At 35.7% G+C, this 23,483-nt stretch overlaps 1 protein-coding gene across 8 annotated transcripts; it reads right to left on the bottom strand.

Moving 5' to 3' along the window:
• Positions 1 to 419: 419 nt before the first annotated feature.
• On the bottom strand, positions 420 to 4,101 carry LOC111892621 (FKBP12-interacting protein of 37 kDa). Of its 8 annotated transcripts, none has more exons than XR_002850586.3 (9): positions 3,325 to 4,101; positions 3,000 to 3,248; positions 2,646 to 2,713; positions 2,534 to 2,570; positions 2,337 to 2,412; positions 1,936 to 2,090; positions 1,756 to 1,862; positions 1,320 to 1,558; positions 420 to 757 (listed from the first exon to the last, which is right to left on the bottom strand). XR_002850586.3 is itself a non-coding variant. In XM_042895406.2 (7 exons), exons 2-6 carry the CDS (start codon positions 2,666 to 2,668, stop codon positions 1,788 to 1,790), a joined length of 366 nt encoding a protein of 121 aa, XP_042751340.1. In that variant the 5' UTR covers positions 2,669 to 2,713; positions 3,000 to 4,096; the 3' UTR covers positions 420 to 1,558; positions 1,756 to 1,787. The 8 variants fall into 8 exon arrangements, 1 of the variants encoding a protein (XP_042751340.1); XR_006183182.2 differs by having other exon boundaries at positions 3,000 to 3,471; positions 3,612 to 4,101; XR_008232575.1 differs by having other exon boundaries at positions 3,612 to 4,100.
• Positions 4,102 to 23,483: the final 19,382 nt, after the last annotated feature.

The following is a 23,483-nucleotide window of genomic DNA, read 5'->3' as shown; positions in this document are numbered from 1 at the left end:
ACTTGTCGTCGAAGCCCCATCACAAGGACGGTAAATCGTGAATTCGAGAAACACTAACGATAAATTTCAAAGTTCTACGTTAATTTTTGTCCAACCAAAGATAGTTTCGACTGATTGTATTTTCAATTATATAATATATTAATGTTCACTTTTGGATTACGATCATTAACTAGATGAGGAACCCCTCTTTGCGGGGATGGATTTGGACAGCTCCGATCATTTTGACAACTTCGTGCTTGTTATCGATAGAAATGATTACATGGTAATTTGGTATGTCTTATGTAGATATTCTTGCATGGACAATTTGTTTACAGAATGTGATGGCTTGAGTATGAATTTTGTACAAAATTTTAATTTTCTAGCAAAGAGTTAACTATAGAATGCGGTTTGGTTTGGAAACAGAAAAGAGGAAGGGGATGGAAAAGGAATCGTTGGTGTTGACTCTAATTAAGTGTTTATGAGCCTCATTCTTGAAGGAGATTCAAGAATCCAACATGTTATCCACTGTTGGGCATATAATCTTAACTAAAAACAGAACAGAAAACTCAGTTACATAACAAAATGTTATATCAAGATCTAACACTCTTAAATAGTATCCATGCATACAGAGGTGTTTATGTAACAATAGATGGTAATCTGGAGGCTCGCCTTTCCAATCCTCTTCTTATTGTCAGCAAATCTTGCCTTCTTTCTTTGCAATGTCGATGGTGTGACCAACCTTTGTATCTATGGAGCCTTGCTCACTTCATTACCTTACCTGTATGTATTAAATTCCTATTAAAACCCTTTGTCAATGAATGAATCCAATCACCCTTTTGCTAAAATATATGTATAACGAAAGAAATAACAATGGAATAAAATTATAAAAGAATCAGTCCCAAAGCTTGTGCTAGGTCAGCTTCTCTTGTCACTAAGCTATAAAGACTAGTTTGCCCCCAATTTCTGCCTTTCAGTTTGAGGTTTCATGGCAGGAAATCTCTATGTTTATTTCTTTATCTACTAATAAAAGATAAATTTATATTGTTAATATTATTTATTTATTTATTTTTACTTTTTATAAGATAAAATAACATCATACTGTTGACAAATTGTAGTTAAAAAAGAGTAAATGAAAGAAAAACCCTAATATTTTGGGTATTTTTTTTTTCATTTGAAAATTATAAAATTTTAACTTTTTAACCATTTGATATTTGGGAATTGATAAAAAAATTCATAGAAAATTACTTTCTATGAATTAATAAATCAATTTCCATTTCTATACACACAACCCATGAGTATATCATTAATATAATGCAGGAAAAAAAATCGTAGAAAGTTACTTGGATGGAGGTGAGAATAACAGCAACATCATAGATAGGACTCCATTGATTTTGCAAGATGTCCAAACACACTGCATAAAAATAATAAATTGTTTCTTATAGAGTTATGGTTGTACTTACTATTTGGGTGGAACAAACGACATACAAATCTCATAGTTGGTGCCTTATTAGAATAATCCTCTAATTATTGTAGAGGAAAGAAAATGATGTTACGCCCATCCCATGGACTGTCATCCAGACTGAAAATAAAAGACAATATGTATTACATAATATGTGAATGGAATATAAATGTGTATAAAAATGAAAGAAAATGGAATCAATTGTAAGAATTTTGAGATGTTAATATTACTGAGCACCCATAGGGGCAAAATGGTCAAATTGTTGTACAATGTGAGTAATAGATAATATAAAGAGGAAATAAAACAAAATTACACACCTTCTCTAGGGAATTACTCAAGAGATGCTATACTACATCAATATGCCCTTCAATTTCAACAGGAATGGTTCCAGAACCATATCCTGATCATATATTGACACACGGATCTGTCCAAAAATGAGTAATAGCTAAAATTAAAAAAAAAACCACAAGAAGATAGAAGAATAAGTAATTACATACCTGCATTGATGGAGGCTTGAGTTGTGATCTTAATTCCCAAACTACAGACTGAATATGAATAGTTTTGAAAAAAAAACATTTAAATCTGATATCTCCTGTTCCCGCTTTGCAATGGTTACTATAAACGCATCTTCCCTTTTCTTTGCTTTTTCTAGCTGAACAAATATAGGGTAAAAAAACATGAATTAGAATTCAGAAACCATGGTCAGTTTATTAGTTAACTGATGTTACTGGTTAACCCGATCTCTAAGTAATTCTTTAGAAGATTTTAAATTGTGGAGATAAGTGACAATATTTTTAGGTTCTGCATAAATAAATTAGTTAAATATCATCAATAACTATAATTGATCTTTTTATTTATTTATAAGAGGGTAGCTAAAGAAATATATTAAAAAAACAACCTATTGTAATGTAGGAGTCATTCTGAAATGCAGAATGCCACTTTTGAATTTCTGACTTTGTAGCTTCAAGCTCTAACTGGGACAAAGATCATTAAGATAACAAAGAACACCATTAATATTGTATTTAGATCTTACTGTATGATTGTTAAAGATATTTAGAGCATATTTATTTAAAAAAGAAAAAAATATATACATACTTGGCATGTGGCAAGATTATCTTTACAGTTCTCGAGACTACAAAAGTCACAACACAAATAAATACAAGCAAGGGTTAATTTCTGTATAATATTACAAAAGAGATGATATTACCTTTCACGCAGAGATAAAATCATCCCAGTTGCTACACCTGATGCAGTTTCTTCTGTTTTTGAGTTAGCCTGAGATGCAATAAATAAGTCATTAATCATCAATATGAAATCTCTTGTTAGCTTCCGAATTGATATTAACAAAAACAAATACATATGCTCCATATACAATCTGATGTTAAAGCAGTTAAAAAAAACATAGAAAGGCACTTATAGTTTCATAATTTTATCAATTTAACCAATCAACTAAGGGGCAGAATACAGAAAAGTACAACAGATTTTCACCATTTAATAATAATAATAATAATAATAATAATAATAATATATAACAAAAAATAAAATCAATAAAAGCTCTCACCAATATGTTCTAGCACCCTGAGAAGTAAGCTCCATGCCTTGGGATCCAACATCATCCTCTACAATCTTACTAAGTCCAAAATCAGTTACTTTTGCAACACCAAATTCATCAAAAAGGACATTTACAGGCTTCAAATTATCATGAATAATCTTCTAGTTTCTTTTGTTCAAGTAAATAAGTCCTTGAAATATTTGATATGTTGTCGACCATCTCTGATATTTCGATGGAGTTGCAAGAAATCGAGGTGTCCTGATGACATTCGATTTAATAAAACATAAAAGAATAAAGAAAGTGGTGTGAGGTACATCTGGTGAATTGAAGTTACCGGGAAAACCCGAGAAATAGGGTAAAGAGACACAACTGATGCAATTGGTCGAGAAGAACTCGAAACACACCACATTCGCAATCGATAATCGATTGGATTAAAGAGGCGGTCATGTTACTTTCATTTCTTTACAAACTTTAGTTTGATCTAAAAATCAAAAAATGGGTCCATAACCGGAGCATATGTACATCGTCCGTGTCAGTTCCAACAGTGGAGAGTTAAAGAGAAAACAATCAAAAGAAAATTAGTGGAAAAAAAATTAGTAAAAAGGAAAACGAAACAGATACCTATTACATTCCTAGAAATAGGGGTTTCGTTCCATTCGATGCACCTAAGATCAAATGACGAAGTAACCATACTCGAAACCCTCCAATATCATTTTTTATATAGATGTGCTAGTGGGGGTAAATAGTTAGTGGGAGGTATGAGATTGTGATCATCTAGTGTCGACCAGACCGATGGTCTGTGACAGTAAGGGGAGTTGATGGTGGTGCGTTGGGGGATGTGTCGCAGGCGATGCATCGGCAATGGGTTGCTGGTGGCTGTATAGACAGAAGACAGAAACATACAACTGAAAGTGAAAGAAAAGTATTGGTGGAGGGAGCGGTGATGGGTGGAGACGAAATGGAAGAGAGAAGATGGAGGAGTAGGTTTTTCTAGAAAGAATGGTAATTGATTACGCTTCTAAAGAGATGAGAGAAGGTTGGGGCGGTGACCATGTACACAAATCCAAATATGACCGGAAGAGAAAGCGGTGAAGCAAACACGTGGTTACCAACAATATAGATGTAACACCCTGTTATTCATTGATTCCTAGCATGAGGCTCTGGGCCGAATATTGGTCATCATAAGGATTAGGGACTTTGAAGAGGTAGGATCTAGGCCCATTTGGGTGCAGGTGATGTATTAGAAGTGATTTGGGTGTTCAGTTCTTGTTTTGAAACCTAAGGGTATTTCGGTAAAGCGGCGGTTTGGGCTTTTGGTGGAAGATGGATTTTTGTTTGGAAGGTCTTAAGAAAGGTTTGATTTGTTAGAAGTGTAGAGCTTCTCGTCACCTTTCTGTGGATATAAGGATCATCGGAATCGGACTTGTAACGAAGAAGTTATGGCCTTCGGAAGTTTTGTGGTTTTCAGGCTTAGCCGAGTACGCGGGGCATACTAGGGAAAAAGGGATTACGCTGGGCGTAATGACCAGGAGTGGTCGAAAAGGTTCTCTGGAGTACGCTGGGCGTAATTCCGTCAGATCAGAACCGTATTTTAGAGTCTTGGACCCTATTTAAGCTCCTTATCTCATAACCTAACCCCAAGATCTTCAACCTCCATCCCTCCAAACCCTAGAAATCGACCCTTAGCCCCCATTTGAGTGATTTAAGAGCTTAAAAGTGATTTTTGGTGTGTTTTGGTGCTAGAGGAGGAAGAAGGAACTTCTTAAAGAGTAATTGTTTGACTTGGAGCTTTCGGATCCAAGCCTTGTGCACCCAAATCTATCTTCTGGAGGTATAAAGTCTCAACCTTTACAACTCTTTCATGTAGATCTAGCTAAGTGGTACATTGTTATGATTTTGGTCCCTTTGAGGTGGTTCTTGTGAGTAGAAGTTACTCCAAAACCTTTGAGCCTCTTATTTGGTCCTAACTAAGGTTATGGAGTCATAAAGTTTGGATCTTGAGGAGTGTAAACCTTCCATGCATGATTGGGTAGTTATTTGATGAAAGTTTGGGATTTAGGGTTTAGATTTAGGCCCATTGAGTTATGCTAAGTCATAAATTTGGAAACTTTATGACTTAAGAAGTCCCTTGAAATCAGATCTGAAAGTTTGGACTGAGGTCTTAAGGTATTAAGAAGTTTAAGACATTTTGGGAGTGATTTTTGACCTTTTGGAATTCATCTTTGGTGTTTGGGATTCATTAAGCCATGCAAAGGATTAAAGCATTCGACTTTATGGATCAAGTCACTTATATTTAGCCATTTTCAGGTGTTGGACGTCTTGACTTAGTGGATTAAGAACTAGGAGTGAGAGTTGGTCAACAAGAGGAGTACGCTGGGCGTACAAGCCTGTACGCGCAACATACAAGCCCTTGAGCCAGTACGCTTAGTGTACAAGCTGAGTACGCCCCGCGTACTCAGCAGAATGGAATTTTGCTTTTTGGGCTTCGTTTTGGGCCATCTTCTGGGCTTTGTTGTTTTGGGCGTTGTTGGGCCATCAGGTTTTGGGTTGATATTTTATTTGTAAAGCCCCACTATGGTCTTGGGCTTAGTTTGCAAAATTGGGCCATTGATGGATTTATGGACATTATAGTGTTGGGCTTTTGGTTTGGGATTGGGCCTTAGTTTGAATCATACAGGGCCAGGGGTAGAATGGTCATTTCACCCAATGCATGGATTAAGGATTATGCTATGGACCCAATTGCTAATTGGGTATATTGAGTGGTAGTGACAGCTCGGGAAGCTGGCGAGGCATCAGCTAATGATTTCATGGGGGAATCTTCTACAGTGCGAGGTGAGTCTTGTAACGCCCGTAGATCAGGGCTAGTCAAGTTAGAGGCAATAAATGTCGAAAATGATGTTTAGACAAAATATTATTTAGAATAAATAATTTGAACCAAGTTGTAGTATATGTCACAAGGTTTCCGTACATATAAAGAATGCCGAAATCCGAGTTATAACGTAGAAGTTATGACCCGTCGAAGTTTCGCGACGGAAACGGCACGGCACCAGGAAACGTAAATAGTGAATTTATGATAGAGCGAGATTTAGTCTTAGCAATCTAAACGAAATTCATAGAGTATGTTAAACTAAGAACATCGATAAAAAGAACGCCCAAATCTGACTTCGTATGAAGAAGTTATGATTTTTCGGAGTTTCGGATTAGCGGTGTACAACCTGAAATTCGAATATTAGATCGAGTGACTTTCAGCCGACACGACCTAAATGAGAATCGAAGATCTCGTTAAGAGTAGCGTAACGAGAAAAAGATGGGCGAAAACGGACGTCGGATGAAGAAGTTATGAGGATTTAATGGACCAATCCTGTCCCGGCCTGTTAATAATATAAAATTTAAAATCAAGTCAAAATTAGCCGATGGGGTCTAAATGAAAGTTGTAGAGTACGTTCCCACCTTCATGCTGATATAAAAATCGTCGAAAACGGAGCTCGTACGCGAAAGTTACGAATTTTTAAAGTTTGCACTTGAATTTGCGAAACTGATTGCGAAGTTGTTGATGTGGCCAAATCTCAACCGTCGCTTGCTGAGCACGGTCTCACTTTGGATGATGACACGTAGCCTCACATTACACTCCGCTTCCGAGATTAATACGCCTAACGTACCTTCGCTTCCTATCCGACCGGTGTGCGAGGCAGCTGGAACCAAAGAGATATGTACTATAGACCTTGTAATAGTGTACTTTGTAATGTAAACAATTATACTTAAATAATTATTTAGTAGTGTACCCTTGAATTAATGAATTAGAGTAGAGTTCCATAAACTATACCTATTATACTTTATATTCTTGTTTCTGTATAGTGTTCTTTGAGCATGTAAAATAGTGTAGTATTTCCCAAACTAAAATTATTATAGTTTGAATGTATGTTCTGTAATTAGATGAAAACCTTTGTAAGATATCAGTGTGTATAAGTAATGATAAAAGATTGGTATAAAATCCCCTCTTGCTCAACATGATACAAAAGGGTAAACAATATGCTTTATATTCACATATATTCCCAATATATAATCAAGGGTGAAAAGACGGTCGAATAAGAAATTCAATTCTAAACACACAGCCATACAAGGAACATGATTTAGGGCGGAGTATGTGTTTGTGTAAGGATAGCGGCGCTGTAGAGATGATCCCCGGGTTGATGTATGCGGAATTAATGGTATCCTAATAATAGTTAAACACATAATTATATTTAAATTAGCGAAACCATTAATTAAAGTGTTAAACAACACTTATTTTGTGTTAAGAATGATTACCGAGAATTGTACAAGTGTGGAAGAGGGGGTTTCAGTTTGTCCTTCACCGAAATCCCTTTAGCGAATTCAATTTTCGGTCTTGGACAGTTTTCGGCCGAAAACGAGTTCTCGATCTTAGAGTTTTCGGCCACTTGATGACTTGAAGACCGTTCTTGGTGTTCTTGGTGAAAATATGAAGATTTGAAGGTTTTCTCTTGAAGGTTTGAATGTTCTTGGATGATCCTTGGGAGCAAAATGAGAGTGTTTTCTAGGGTAAAAGGTGAGAAATGATTAAGTTTTCGAATGAAAAACTTATATATGGTTGACTTTTCGACCGTAAAAGAGATTTCGGCCGAAATCAGTTTTCGGTTGGAGGGTTCTAGACCGAAAAAGAGGTTTTCGGTCCGAGGGTTTTCAGTTCCAAGGGAAAACTTTGATTTCTAAATATGTTTTATTCCAAAAAATTATATAAAAACATCATTTATATAATTTAAATTATATTCTAACCCTAATGAAATTAACGAATTTAATGAAACCTCAAATTTTATTTATAGAGTTTGACGTGAAAACTAACGGGCTGTTACATCTTTTTTCTTGTATGTGCGACCCAAGTTGTTCTTCCAACTCGTCGAGTTCCTGCCTATCTTCATCCAACTCTCTGAGTCCACCCATGTGACTAGCCGAGTAGCTTCAGTTCTTAATCCATACAGTGGCTTTTCAAGCCATGCAGGGGCTCCAACTCATAGATCCACTCTTCCCAAGTCTATTCCTCACATAAAGTTGCAAACTTTACGTGAAACCAAAGAGATATGGGATTAAAACACTCTAGGGCTAGGTTTTGTGACCAAGGGGATTCACCAACAACTTATTGACATAGACTTTATGGCTTTATGGATCCTTAATAGCCTAGATCTGAGGTAGCAACCTCAGATCTACTCCAAACTCGAAATAAACCTCCTCCATACCCAAAAATGCCCAAATATCAACCATAAGATATATCTAAATGCAATAAGGTCAGCTTATTACCTCAAGGGATCTGAAAAGTCACACCAACTCTGAATCTAAAGCCAATCCTTGAATCACCAAAGGTTTCCCTTCCTCCTTCTTCCTTCAAATCACCCAAAATGGCAAGAAAGCTTGAATGTGCTAAAATGGAGGCTTAGGGTTTCGTGTTCTAGATAAGAGAGGCTATAGAGAACCCTAAGGGAGAGAATGAGATGTTTATATAGTACACAAAGTCTTGGATTTAGGGTTTTCCTCTTTAGACCGAACTCGTCGAGTCCTCTTTTCGACTCGTCAAGTCGGTTACTTACTCTTCGACCTGGATCCCGCTCGTACTCGTCGAGTTCCACCTTGGACTCGACGAGTTGACCCCCTTGACTTAGGGTTTTCCTTTCCTTTCTTGGTCTTTCTGATTATGGGTGTTACGGAAAGATAAACGGATCTAGTACATATTGATGTGAACTGGTCAGATCCACCATAAATAATGATAAAGGCTATTCGTCATGATTTACTAATGGTTCGGTAAATATGGTTATGCTTCCAAGGTTAAGTGTAATTCTGATACATTGAAAAGATTCAAAGTATAGCAGAACCAACAAGAAGAATCAAATTAGGCAGAAAGATAAAAAAGTTTCTCCAATCTGAAAGGAAAGGAGAATATTTTAGTATCATATTTTATGATCATCCTATTGATTATGGAACCATGTCACAATTTATCCTCTAAGGACACCTTGGTGCATTTTTATGGCTAAGAAGAGGAATCGTGAATTGTTGAAATGGTTAAATCAAATAGATGAATCATACTTCATTCCAATATCGAGTCTTAGAGTCATGCCCCAAGATTGTGCCTTGAGTGACATAATCTTAAGTAGGTTTATAACACCTCATGACATGTGAAGTTGAAATTTTTATTACTCTTGCACATTTGAAATTGGTAAGTTGTGATGTTTTGGAAAAAACAAAGATCAACTAAGACCAATTACATGAAGTGTTGTCTTAATAGGATCTCACACTAACTCTTGAGTCTTTGTTTGTCAAGGAATGTTTTTTGAAAAGAGAATCTTATATGTCAAGAGGATAGTGGGAGTCTTAAAGATCTTGAAAAAGGTTTCAAGAACTAATCAAGAATAAATCTATTGTTTTTCACTAGCACACGAATTATGGTTGATAACCTATCATGTTGACATATTCTTGCTTCTATGCCTATTCCAGTTAGTTTGACTATGCATGTGAGTTCTATGTTTTCTCATTTGAATGCATGAGGCAAAGCGCATTGATCAATGGAAAGTGCATTGATCTGTAGGGGCGAGCTGCTCAACAACATGAAAGTAATGGTAGGACCCTTGTGGTACTAGATGGCAGGAAATTATGACTGAATTAGTTCAGTCCATATGAGTTTGGATTTGTCACTAATCATGTCGCGTGATTATGGGACAAATTCACATGGATAGGAACACATACACCATTAAACTAAGTGACAAAGGTTTCTCTCCATTTCATGAAAATGATTGTGAGGAAACATTTTCACTAAGTAGATGTTAAAGAGTTAGCAGTTGTGTTAATTTCTTTCTCAAATTCGATTATGATTACGACATCCCTCTTCATAGTTCGAATTGTGAGAAATGGCAAATGATTTGAACATTAGGGACTTACTGCTGTAAGTTCTAAAACTGTTTAGACGCACATATGAGCTTTCTATTGAAAGGTGTATGAGCTTGAGAAGCCTAGATAAGGTCTTGTCAAAGCATCTTATATCATAAATGTAAACTTTGGAAAGAAAGTCAATAAGTATTGATTTCTAGAAGTCCAACTGATTCCTGGGTACATGTCAAAACTAGTGGGAGCATACGTGTTATACTTGTAAGAATGTAATTATTATGCTAGTGGGAGCACAAATATTACATTAAGTATTGCGAGTTAGCAATGCTAATTAAAGAAAACAAAAGTTTTCAAAGTTGCACAGTTTGAAAAAAAATTATTTTGCTATAATTAAGAGAGAGGAAATCACACTTCATTTAAAATCTAAAAGCTCAGATTGAGATTTTAATAGAATTTAGTCCTAAACATATATGAATGTTATGATGAAATGATTCAACATAAAGAAATTCTATATATGGAAATGTTATAGCGAGATACTGATAAAGTATCATGTATTTGTGTAAGACATTATAAATCGTGTTCCATATGCTTCGGGTATATGATCGATTGCATATGCTATAATATTTGTGTGTTCTGAATTTTCCAAATGCCTAGGGCATTAAGAAGGAAAATGGACTTGAACCGTATATGACCAATGTTGTTAAACAACTATTAAGGACAATCCAAGGTTCGCCAAAGATTGGTTGCTTACAGACAGCTGGAAGTATAGTAATGGATGAACCATATTGACATGATTTTAAATAGATAGGATTGTCACATGGAAAATAAAGAAATGTTTCCATAATGGGATTTGGATATTAAGAATCTATAGGTAAGTTAGAAACTTTCATGCAAGGAGGATGTTTAAAGGAATGTACTTTGGATATGAGACTTCGTATCTGTGGAATTGTCCTGTACCAATCTCTAATGGAGTGATTTGTAATATCAATGTCCAAGTCTCTGTGACTTTGGTGCATTAACATTACAAAAGGGATCATTTCATGTTAGTTTAGAATCTAACACATTCTAATAATGGCGAGAATTTCGTATTCTTACACTTACGATAAGGATTTGGAATTGTGAAATGAATATGATTAGAGATGTTTACAATTGATCTATTTCACAAAGTAAGGATCATAGGCAAACATAGTGTGCATGCTTGGAGCATGGGATGACTATTGTTTTAATTCAAGTATTAAGTTGATTAGTCGAAACATTATACAATGAATAATGTGTAATCAATATGGTGATTAAATAATAAGTGTTATATTTATTGAGACCATATTAGATTCGATTATTCTTGTGTTTTACTTTGCATGTTTTGACTTCCTGAATAATAAGATTATTCAAACATCCACAGTCGATCATATTGTGGAAGTAAGTAACGAGGCAAGACTGTCATGAATCCGACTGTAGATTGTCTAAGTGCTTAGACATAGCACAAGTTTGTTGCAGTGTTCATGAGTACTCCTGTAATGAGATTTGAGTATTGGATTAAACCTACACTCATCTGAATCACTTCAAGGATTCATCACGTGTGATTATGAGATGATAATATCGTATATTCTTCAAATGGAGATATATTGCTGTTGTTTACGAGTCGGTTACACATTGATAATACGTAAGCGCATCAGTAACTTGATGTTATAAAACGTATTGTTGTGTGTGATTTGATGAGTAAATAATACAAGCATATGAGTCGAAGTTTATCTGTTCCTTTTACCCTAAGAGGATAAAAGCGATATCTGTGGGCCCCTCGATGATTTAGTAATGACACCCTAAGTGCTTGGCCAAGCCTGAACTGATTTGATTTGTTCAATTAGTCAGTCGTCATAAATCAGAAATCGGGAAACAACACATGAACAGAGAGAATTATTATAATCCATGTCTCACTTCATACGATATCTTGTAGAACGGAGGAATATATGATCCCTTATCTAATGGACGCGTCAGAGTTCGACAGCGACTTTTGAGAGCTACGATTACTAATCGGATTATGAAGCTACTTTGGCAGTTATAGTTATTCGACTTATCCAAGTGGGAGACTGTTGGATTATGTGTCCAAGCCAATAACTATAATTGGTATGTACTTGACTCGATAGAAGCATAGTCTATTTTGGGTTGCCTTCACCAGAGCAATTTGATAGGAAGGATATTTGAGAAAGAGGTTGTTTGTGATTTATTAATATATTATAAGAATAATATATTAACTGAGAAATCATATTATTTAATTAGTATTGATCAAGAATTAATTTGGAATTAATTTAGTGATCAAAAGAGACTGATAAAATTAACGGGGACCGATTAAGTCAATAAGTAATACTTATAGTTTAGGCTAATGATCCATATTGATTAGGATGGACTAATTCTATGTGGGAATACATAAAGAGTTAGTCTAAAGGGCTTATCATATGGATTTTGGGGTTAAAGGCCCAAGGAAGTGAATTAAGGTTTACAAGTTAGACCCTAAGAATTCCACACTATAAAAGTAACCCCTAGACTCCCAAAATTGGCACTTATGATCATAGATGAAACCGTAGCCGAATTTGGAGCTTCATAGCCTCTATCTGAAAGTCCTCCTCTTGCTTTTGGTGTTTGTGAACCATTTGAGGCATCACACTTGATTTGCTAAGCTCTTGAAAGGCTAAGTTATACAAGCTACATAAAAGAGGTATTCATCTAATTAGTTTTTATGTTATATATATCTCCAATTGCATGCTATCTAGGGTATATGCTTTGGATAATATGAAGTTTCATGTATAATTTGAGAGAACTTAGATCCAAGGCATTAGGGTTGTATGTGCACCATATGAGTGCTATAGTACTGAAAACCCATCACAAACTCCTCTAATAAGGCCCAAAAGTCTTTCCTTCATTAATGGGCCTAGCATCCATGGTCCAATACTATAATGGGCCACAAGGCCCATAAGGCCCAATTATGTCATCAATGGCCTAATAACAAGTTCAGAGGCCCAAACACTAGAAAATCCAGACCCAAGGTTAATTAGGGCCCAAAATGGCCCAAAAGTCCATTGGAAGCCCATAGCCAATGTAATACTAAAAATTTTCAAACAAAATTTTCATTTAAAATCTCATAATTCTCATAATACATTTCACAAAAATCTCATTTATTTAATTTACAAGTCGCAACTCCATAATTGTGTGATTAAAATCCAGGATCCTCAAAAACATAACTCTTTCACTGGTGTGTACAATCAAGCCGGTGCCTTCCCGCGATCCTGAGAAAACCTGAAACACATAACACATAACACGGTAAGCACGAAGCTTAGTGCGTTCCACAAAATACCACACATAACTCATTAGCCACTTGATGCTATAACACAGTAAGACCTTCCGGTTAATGTGTCTCAGTGGGACCCTCTGGTCCCATTACTCGGGTGGACCCTTCGGTCCTAACTCAGTAAGCACATAATAATACACAAAATGAATCACATAGACATAATGTAGGATATCTCAGTACTCAATATAAACACATAGGCATCTCAGTCACACAAAGATACCACTTATGGTAACTATAGTGAGAAGACTCACCTCGACAACAAGCAATCATCCTCACAATCGAATCTCGAACTAGCCACCGCCTAACACATAGGGTAGTTATCTCAATAAATACTCAATTCTAGACTCTAAGTAAACCAAAGGTTATTCATCCTCTTTATAACTCTTAAAGTGGGTAAAAGACCATTTTACCCCTTCATGGTCTCCATTACTCATGTTTGCCTAAACCCTAAATGTTGGATTAGTGTCTAAGTCCATAACTATTTTGGTATGTACTTGACCCGATGGTGCATGGTCCTTTTGGGTTGCCTTCACCAAAGCAACTTGATAGGATGAATTATGGAGAGAAAGGATTAAATATGATTTATTAATATATTATGGGAATGATATATTAAAGGAGAAATCATATTGTTTAGTTAATATTAGTCAATAATTAATTGGTAATTAGTTTTGTGACTAAAAGAGATTAATTAAACTTAACGGACTGGAATTGTAATTATAAGATAATTGTAATTTGGGCCATGGATTGTCTTAAATCAAGAGGTGGACGAATTCTTATGGGAAGCCCATAAGGAAATCGTCCAAGGGATTGATTAAAGGAGTCTATGGGTTGCTTAGGGCTTAAGCAACCAAATTAGGGTTTCCTTGTTAGATAACCCTAATAGCCTCACTATAAATAGAACCCTTAAGGCTCAAAAACGTGGGGAACTTCTTTTCTAGGGTTAGAACACGTTTTGGGCAGCCTTTATCCTCTCTCCTCTTCATCCTCTTGCTTATGGTTTTTGTGAACCATTAGAGGAGTGACACTTGTGACTCTAAGCCTTCTAAAGTCAATTCAAGGAGGAATTGAGATTGTTATTGCTACATAACAATCAAGGTACTATCTTAAACCTAATTATATGTTAATATCGATTTCCATATGCTAGAATTAGGGTTTATAGTCTTGGATTCAAAGCATGTACAATAGAGAAACCTAGATCCAAGCATTAGGGTTTGTATGAGCACATAGGATGTCTTATGACCAAAACCCATCAGTGGTATCAGAGCCTAGACTGGTTTCAATTGTATTGATGCATTGTACATCTAAAAAATTCGATTTTTGGTGTTCTGGAGGCTGGACTCACCGAGTCCATAGCTGAACTCGCCGAGTCCATGCAGACTCGACGAGTCCAAGCCTGACTCGACGAGTCAACTCGTCAGATGGGGATATCTTCGCGATTTCTTGCTGTTTTTGCTTATGGATAGTTACCTTATCATGTTAGATCAATATAAATCCGATTTTATGATATATTTGACTATATTCTTGATCTAATTGAAGATATTTATCAATTAATAAGATAATTGTTTCCTTATATGATAATTGATTAATTATTTTGACTAAATTGATAAATTGTTTTGCAAGAAATCATTAAATAAATCAAATATGGATAATTATGTGATTAATTGTTAATTTAGATTATTTGTTATTTGATCCTTGTTGTTATGAAAAGTTTCATATTTTCCCCTTACGTTTTATAGTTTAAATTTGAACCCAAAAGTTTTGTTGTTATTGAAATTTAAATAGTTAAAACCCTAATTTTTTGAAAAAAGGTTTCAAAACTTGCCCTCAAGTTTTGGAATTTAAATTTTGATTAAAATGGTTTAATTTTGATGTATATTTAAATTCTAAACCCTAATGTGTTGAAATGTTTCAAAACTTGCCCTCAAGTTTTGGAATTTAAAAGTTGATTAAAAGTTTAATTAGGAATGTTAAATTCTAAAACTCTAGTATAGCTTTGAAAAAGTTCAAATCACACCCTTATGGTTTTATTAATTAATTAAGGTGTATAATTAATAGAAATTTAATAAATCCATAAAAGTTTAGGTTTACAATTTAATTGAATTAAAAGTATAATTGTTAAATTAGACCACCTAATATTTTAAAAGTGTAAAATACACCCTATACTATATATAACATTAAAAGTCTAACATTATATATATGTATGAGTAAAACTCAGTCTTACTGTTAGTAGGCCTCATTCACAAAGCTGGTCTATAAGGGGTGTTTAAGGAAATTGCCTATAAAATGGTGATTGAATGGGTATCCATTCTTACCCACCGCACTCTTGACTAGTGGAGGGTCGTTAGCCGAACGGGTAGGATAGGACGAAAACCATCCATTATAAGTATAATGAAGTATAAAAGTAACTAAATGTTTTCATCAAATTCCCAATCTTAGTTACTTAGGCAAAAGTGAATTGATGCAATTCCATGAAATTACACTTTGTGCCCTTGCAAAGACGTTAGTGGAGCGTGTGTGGTTTACCGGCACACTAAATGGTTCTAAGCAAAGGTAGCAAAGGGTGACTCAATGTTTGTCATAGTTCGGTGGAGCGTGAGCGTGTGTGGTTTACCGGCACATCGAATAGGTGACTATAACATGTGAGGGCACCATGTAAGTTTGCATGGTTATTCACACCCACTTTGTGATCCTCGGCATCCCAGTCACAAACAAGAGGGGCATATCGAGATTTAAACATGCCATTGAAAGTTCAATTTATCTCAAAGGATCTAGGAGTTTTCATAGATTTAAAACTTAAATTTCTTTTCGTTTTTCGTGGTGAAAATTAGTGAATCGTCATTCACTTACCTTCAAATATTCTGCAATTAGGGTTACGGCATCCCTCTCCCGAGTTGTAGAATATTGTGTTGGGTCCTAGCCTTAGTATCTCATTTGGGTGATTTACTAAGGATTCAATCAATCAACTAAGTTGAATTCGTTTTCTCCCGTTTTGTAGATGTCAAAGTTTGACAACTATGGTCTTCTCAAATCCCGTGGAACAAGCATTCCACATGAAGATGATATTCCACGATTTGATCGAGGAAAAAGAGATCATACTTCACTTCCTCCTCCTCCTCCAATTATTCTCCCTAACCCACAAGTTCAAAGGCTTGAAAAGTTCAAGATCACTCAAGCCCTTTTGGCAAGTAAACATAAAGAAGGAAAGTCGATGTGTGCACACGTCCTAGGGATGAAGTCACACATTGATAGGTTAAGAATGTTGGGATCCGTTGTCTGTGAGGAAATGGCTGTTGATTGGGTTCTTCAGTCACTTCCTAACTCATATAGTGAGTTCGTAAGAGAGTACTATATGATGAACTGCGACATGACCCTTATAGATCTGACCTATATGCTTCTTGCTGCTGAATCAGCAATGGTTTGGCGCAATAGAAAAGCAAAGTTGATTGGTGAATCTACCTTCAAGACCTCTATGGATATAGACAATGGCGACGAAAGACATGCAATGATCGAAAAGTTTGATCATAAGAGAAAGGCGATGTCTGAAGTAGTTCCATGTGCTGTTCCAAAAGAGTCAATTTGCTTTTATTGCCAAGAGAGGGGGCATTGGAGACGAAACTGCCCTATTACATAAGAGATCTAAGAGATGGGAGAGTCAAAACGTATGGCTCTGCTTTAGGTAATATCCATTGACTAACTCTTTTAAGTTTCTATTATAGATTCTTAAAACATAATGTGATAAGATTACAATTGATGTTTTGTAGGATCGACGAAAAGAAAAGGACGCTTAAGGGAAGAAGTGAGCAGAATCTAACCGAGAAGGAATGGATTTCGATCGCATTACTTGAAGATTAGATTCTTGAGCTACTACTTAGAGTTAGAATTAGATTGCTAAGAAATATGTACTAGCATAGTTTTTCAATGAGATGCATTGTAAGGACAAATTTTTCTGCAATAAAATAAAATTTTGATTTTATACTATTTATTTATCCTTGCAATGGCGTATGTGAAAAATTGATGTTTGAATGTTTCTATTATTAGCAATAATGGATTTGATTCTTAATTATATTATTTATGGAAAGTCGAGAATTTACCAAATAGGGAGAGTTTTTCATCGCCCAAGTTTCAATTGGACAGAAACTTGGAATCATGCAACTTGGTTGCACGATGAATGAGAAATTTCATATTTGGAAATTAGACTAATTCATTGACAAAGTGTCAAGTGAAAGACTAGGAGATCGAATACATAAAGCTGCGTGTTGATCAAGTCCACCATAAGAGTAACAAAGATATTCGTCATGATTTACTAAAAGTTTAGTAAGTATGATTATACTTACAAGATTAAGTGTAATTCCGAACTGATTGAAAAAGTTTAAATCAATAGCAGAATGAATAAGAAGAATCAAGTAGGCAGAAAGATAAAAGTTTCTCCATTCTAAGAAGAAGGGAGAGTACCTTTTATGCTTTATGATAGGTCTTAATGATTAAGAACCATATCTCAATTGATCCTCTAAGTGATTCTTAGTACAATTGTATGTTTAAGAAGAGGAATCAAAGATTGAAGAAATGGTTAAATCAACAAGTCAATCATACTTCGTTCCAATAACAAGTCTTAAAGATAAGATTGTGACATTGAGTGAAAAGTATTAAGAAGGTTTGCAACATTCATCAAATGTGGAAAGTTGTGATGTCTTGGATAAGACAAAGACCAACTAGGACCAATTTATGAAGAGTTTTGATAAAAGCTACACTAACTCTTGAATATTTGTTTGTCAAGAAATGTTTTGACAAGAGAATCTTATATGTCAAGGAGTCAGTGGGAGTCTTAATGGTCTTGAAAGGTTTCAAGAACAAATCAAATAAACCTTATCAATCATCACTAGCACACGAGTTGAGGTTTACAACCTATCGTGTTGACATTATTTTGTTTCTGTGTCGTTCCACTTGAGTTAATTATGCATATGAGTTCTATGATTTCTCATTTTGAACGTATAAAAGGCAAAGCACCTTAATCATTGAAAGGTACATTGATAGGAAAAGGTGAGCTGCTTAACTACTTGGAAGACGTGGTGGGCAGCTGTGCTACCATAAGGCAAGAAATTAAGATTAAGAAAGTTCGGTCCATATGAGTTTGAATTTTTCGTAATTGGTTTTAACAAATTCACATGGATAGGAACACATACACCGCTCAAATCTAAGTGTCATAAGATTTCCTCCTTCATGAAAATGATTGTGAGGAAATGCTTTCATTAAGAAAGATTTTAAGAAGATAGTGATTGTAAAATTGCATTCTCGAATTCGATTATGGTTACGGTATCCCTTTCCATAATTTGAATTGTGAGGTTTGGCAATTGTTTACACACACATATGAACTATCTAAGGCAAAGGTGTATAAGTTCAAGAAGCCTTGATAAAAGATTATCAAAGCACTAAGTATTAGAAACATGAACTTAAGAAATTCAATAAGCATTGTTTTTCTGAAAGTTAAGCTGTTTCTGAATACATGTCAAAGCTAGTGGGAGCATAAGTGTTATAGTAATCATCATGATAGTGGGAGCATAAAAGTTATGATTGTATGATTATTATGGAACATATTGCAAGTTGGCAATATTAATTATAGAAAACAAGAGTTATACCTTGCAAAGTCGTAAGGGTTGTAAAGTTGTTTTGCTATAATTAAGGGAGACAATATTATGCTTCATTTCAAATCTAAAGGATTAGGTTGAGAAATGTTAATAAATTTAGTCAAGGGTACATAGTGTGTTCTTAAAATTTCTATTATGATTACGGTATTCCTCTTCACAATTCGAATTTTGAGAACATAGAAAATAAAACATTATGCGTCGTGTCCCATACGCTTCGGGTATAGGATCGATTGCAAATGCTTTAATGTTTGACCATTCTAAAATTTTCCAAATGTCTAGCGCATTTAGAGGAAAAAAGAACTAGAATCGGTTTTGACTAAACATAATTAAACAACTATCAAAGGACAATCCAAAGTTCAACGAGGATTGGTCGCTTGTGAGTAGTTGGAAGTATAGTATTGGAAAATATGGAAATGTTTTCGTATTGGATGGACCATATCGACATTATTATGAATAGACAAGATTCTATTAAGAATAAGTTGTCATATGGAAAATATGGAAACATGTCCATATTGGGAATTGAATATTGAACATCTATGACTAGATTAGAAACTTTTATGCAAAAGGATGTTCAAAGAATGCACTTTGAGTGAGAGACATCACGTCTATGGAATTGTCTTGTAACAATCTCCGATAGAGGACTTTGTAATATCATTGGCAATAGTCTTTGTGACTTTGGTGCAGTGACATTACGAAAGAATCATTGCATAGAATGTTAGAATCTAGCATATTTTATAAGTAACAAGAATTTGATATTCTCACACTTATGAAAAAGGATTTGGAGTTGTGAAATGAGAATGATTGGAAATATGCTCAATTTGGTCTATTTCACAAAGTAAGAACCATAGGTAAACATTGTGTGCATGCTAGGAGCATGGGACAAGTGTAATAATTCAAATAAGAAGTTGATTACCCGAAACGACAAATAATGAGTAATCGATATGGTGATAAATAAAAGGAGTTTTATTTATACTCAAAGGTTTGAGGCCGTATGGGATTAGTATTATTCTTGTGTTTCACATTTGCATGTTTTGACTTCCAGAATAATTGAATTTATTAAGAATAATCGAATTATTCGAATGGGCCACAGTCGTTCATATGTTGGAAGTAGATATGAATGAAGACTGTCGTGGATTGGTGTGTGGATTGTTTAAAAGAGTATTAGACATAAGCAAATGCTTGCTGCAACGTTCATGAGTGCTTATGAATATGATTTGAGCATTGGATTAAACCCACGCTCACTTGGATCACTCCATGAATTGTATCACGAGTGATTGGTGAGACGATAACATCTTATATTCTTGAAACCGAGATGTGTGAGTTGTATCTTGCAAATCGGTTGCACATTGATAATATGTAAACGCACTAGTAACTTGGTGTTATAAAACATATTGTTGTGTGTGATTTGGTTAGTAAGTGCAAGCAAGCATTGTATCAAAGTTTATCCGTTCCTTTTATCCAAAGTAGGATAAAAGCGATATCTTTGGGCCCCTCGATGATTTTGTGATGACAAACGTAAATGCTCGGTAGGGCTAGGGCTAATTTGATTTGTTCAATTAGTCTGTCGTCATAAATCGGAAAATCGAGATATCGTACAAAGAGAATGATTTGAAATCATATCTCATACGATATCAAGAATGGAGGAATATATGATCCCTTATCTAAGGGCACGCGTATCTGATAGGATCAGAGTTGACAGCGGCTTTGGAAAGCTACGATTGCAGATCAGGATCTGAAGTCATATGCAGAATAGTTATTAGACTTATCCAAGTGGGAGACTGTTGGATTACTGTCTAAGTCCATAACTATTTTGGTATGTACTTGACCCGATGGTGCATGGTCCTTTTGGGTTGCCTTCACCAAAGCAACTTGATAGGATGAATTATGGAGAGAAAGGATTAAATATGATTTATTAATATATTATGGGAATGATATATTAAAGGAGAAATCATATTGTTTAGTTAATATTAGTCAATAATTAATTGGTAATTAGTTTTGTGACTAAAAGAGATTAATTAAACTTAACGGACTGGAATTGTAATTATAAGATAATTGTAATTTGGGCCATGGATTGTCTTAAATCAAGAGGTGGACGAATTCTTATGGGAAGCCCATAAGGAAATCGTCCAAGGGATTGATTAAAGGAGTCTATGGGTTGCTTAGGGCTTAAGCAACCAAATTAGGGTTTCCTTGTTAGATAACCCTAATAGCCTCACTATAAATAGAACCCTTAAGGCTCAAAAACGTGGGGAACTTCTTTTCTAGGGTTAGAACACGTTTTGGGCAGCCTTTATCCTCTCTCCTCTTCATCCTCTTGCTTATGGTTTTTGTGAACCATTAGAGGAGTGACACTTGTGACTCTAAGCCTTCTAAAGTCAATTCAAGGAGGAATTGAGATTGTTATTGCTACATAACAATCAAGGTACTATCTTAAACCTAATTATATGTTAATATCGATTTCCATATGCTAGAATTAGGGTTTATAGTCTTGGATTCAAAGCATGTACAATAGAGAAACCTAGATCCAAGCATTAGGGTTTGTATGAGCACATAGAATGTCTTATGACCAAAAACCATAACTAAAGTCAATAGAAATCAACTCGAGTCAACATTCCATGTTTGACTCGACTCGCCGAGTGCACCTATGTGACTCTTTGAGTCCACTCGTTTCCTCGGAAGTCTCGTGAAGGTCCAACTTAGCTCGCCGAGTTATCGCGTGATCAAACTCATCAGGAAAAACCCTAACCGACTCATCAAGTCGGCTCATCGACTCGGCGAGTCCATTCAGACTCATTTCTCATTCAGACGATTTCAAGGCATAAAACCTTCCCAAACTCTAGATCTACGTTCTTAGGGCTCGATTATCACATAAAGTTACGAGCTTTATGTCCATGCATGTCATATGATGCTCTAAATGCCAATATAACTCTAACAAAGATGCTTAACCACAATAACTCTTATATGGTTGAATAAAGCTATAATCCGTGGACTCTCTGGACCTCATAAAGTCCAGATCTAAAGTCTAGGTCTCCTAATAGACTCCAAGCACTTATTGTCCCAACAAAAGGTAGAAAAAGCCCTAACTTCCATAATCATGAGATCTAACTAATAAGATGAGAAATGTGTAGGCTTTATACCTTCTACAGAAGCTCCACGTGAAGAAATGCTAGATCCCACAGCTTTTTCTCGTTCCTTGCTTGTTGCTCACTCCTTTCCTTCCAAATATTCACCAAAAGCCCTTGATATTGGCTCAAGCACTCTCTCTTATCTTCAATGGCCGCTAAGGGTTTCACACAGGAGATTTGGGCAGCTGGTGAGGCGCATTTGAGGTTATAAGTCCCCTTACATAGGCCCCAACCTCGGGAATTTAGGGTTTCCTCACACATCACCAACTTGACAAGTCGGTACACTGACTCGTCGAGTCAGTTCATTAAACCCACGCGGATAACTCGACTCTACTCGACGAGTTGGACTCACAACTCGCCGAGTCGCTCCATAAATCTCAGAATGTACTCTTACAATGATATACCTAAAAATCCAAATGTTATAGCCTACTAGGAGCGTACACCTAGCATACCCTTCAATACGTGTAGCATACTACGTTCATGGGCTGTACGGGCAACGAACTAACTAGTACGCGCAACGTACAGGCTGCTTTGCACAAAGTTCATTAAGTGCTTAATACGTGAAGACTCTTCACTTAAATTCCAGATCTTGGTCATTTTAAAGTTCCTAAGGCATAAAGTTGGCAACTTTATGCCTTTGTATGCCATATGTGATCCCAACACCTTACTTAATCCATTAAGACCCTCCTTAAGGTCTTAAACTCATGCATATAGCCATAACTATCATCAAGTTAGCATTTTATCCTTTAACCAAACCAAAGAACCTCAGATCTAACCTTCCTAACCTCTGGAGTCGCTCCAACTCACTAGAGAGGATTCATGGACTCAAAAATGGACTTCTACAAAAACCTAACTCAACAAACAAAAAGGATAAGCAAGGTGTAAGCTTTTTACCTTCAAAAGCTCTCCAAGATGATCTAGATGCAGGATCTAAAAACTCCTCCCACGTCCAAGGCTTGAACATCACCTTCTCGTTCTTGCAAACCCACTAAAATGGCCACCAAAATCACCTTTAAGGTCAAAACTCACACTCTCTTTTAAATACAGGGTTTAAGGAGGAAAAGAGGCAATGGAGGTTGTTTAGGGTTTTGTCCAAATGACATAAGTGTGATTAAATAGTGGTTCATGGTCCAAAATTTAGGGTTTTGAATCTAGCCACGTACGCCCCACGTATGTGGTGCCAATCCGCAATCATGCCATCTTAGTACGCTAAGTGTATGCATAGGTACGTCCAACGTACGTAGGGACTTCATTTGCTAAAATAAATTCATTCCAAGGGTCAAACTGAAATTGCCTACATCTCGAATGTTACACCCTGAAAAAAGTTTATAAACAATTGGGTAAGTGTTAGGCTTAGTGAGTTCCCCCAATATAACATATACCATAATACTTATACATGTATACAAATAATGGATCACATACTTTAATCGTTCCACCATAAAATCTATACGAGTCTATAAGCTCCCATACTTATTTCGTTCCACCACCAACCCTAACTACA

This window comes from Lactuca sativa, chromosome 5 (genome assembly GCF_002870075.4).
Source record: "Lactuca sativa cultivar Salinas chromosome 5, Lsat_Salinas_v11, whole genome shotgun sequence".
Classification (NCBI taxonomy): domain Eukaryota; kingdom Viridiplantae; phylum Streptophyta; class Magnoliopsida; order Asterales; family Asteraceae; genus Lactuca; species Lactuca sativa.
The sequence above is the reverse complement of the archived record's forward strand: the minus strand, read 5'-3'. Positions and strand labels throughout refer to the sequence as shown.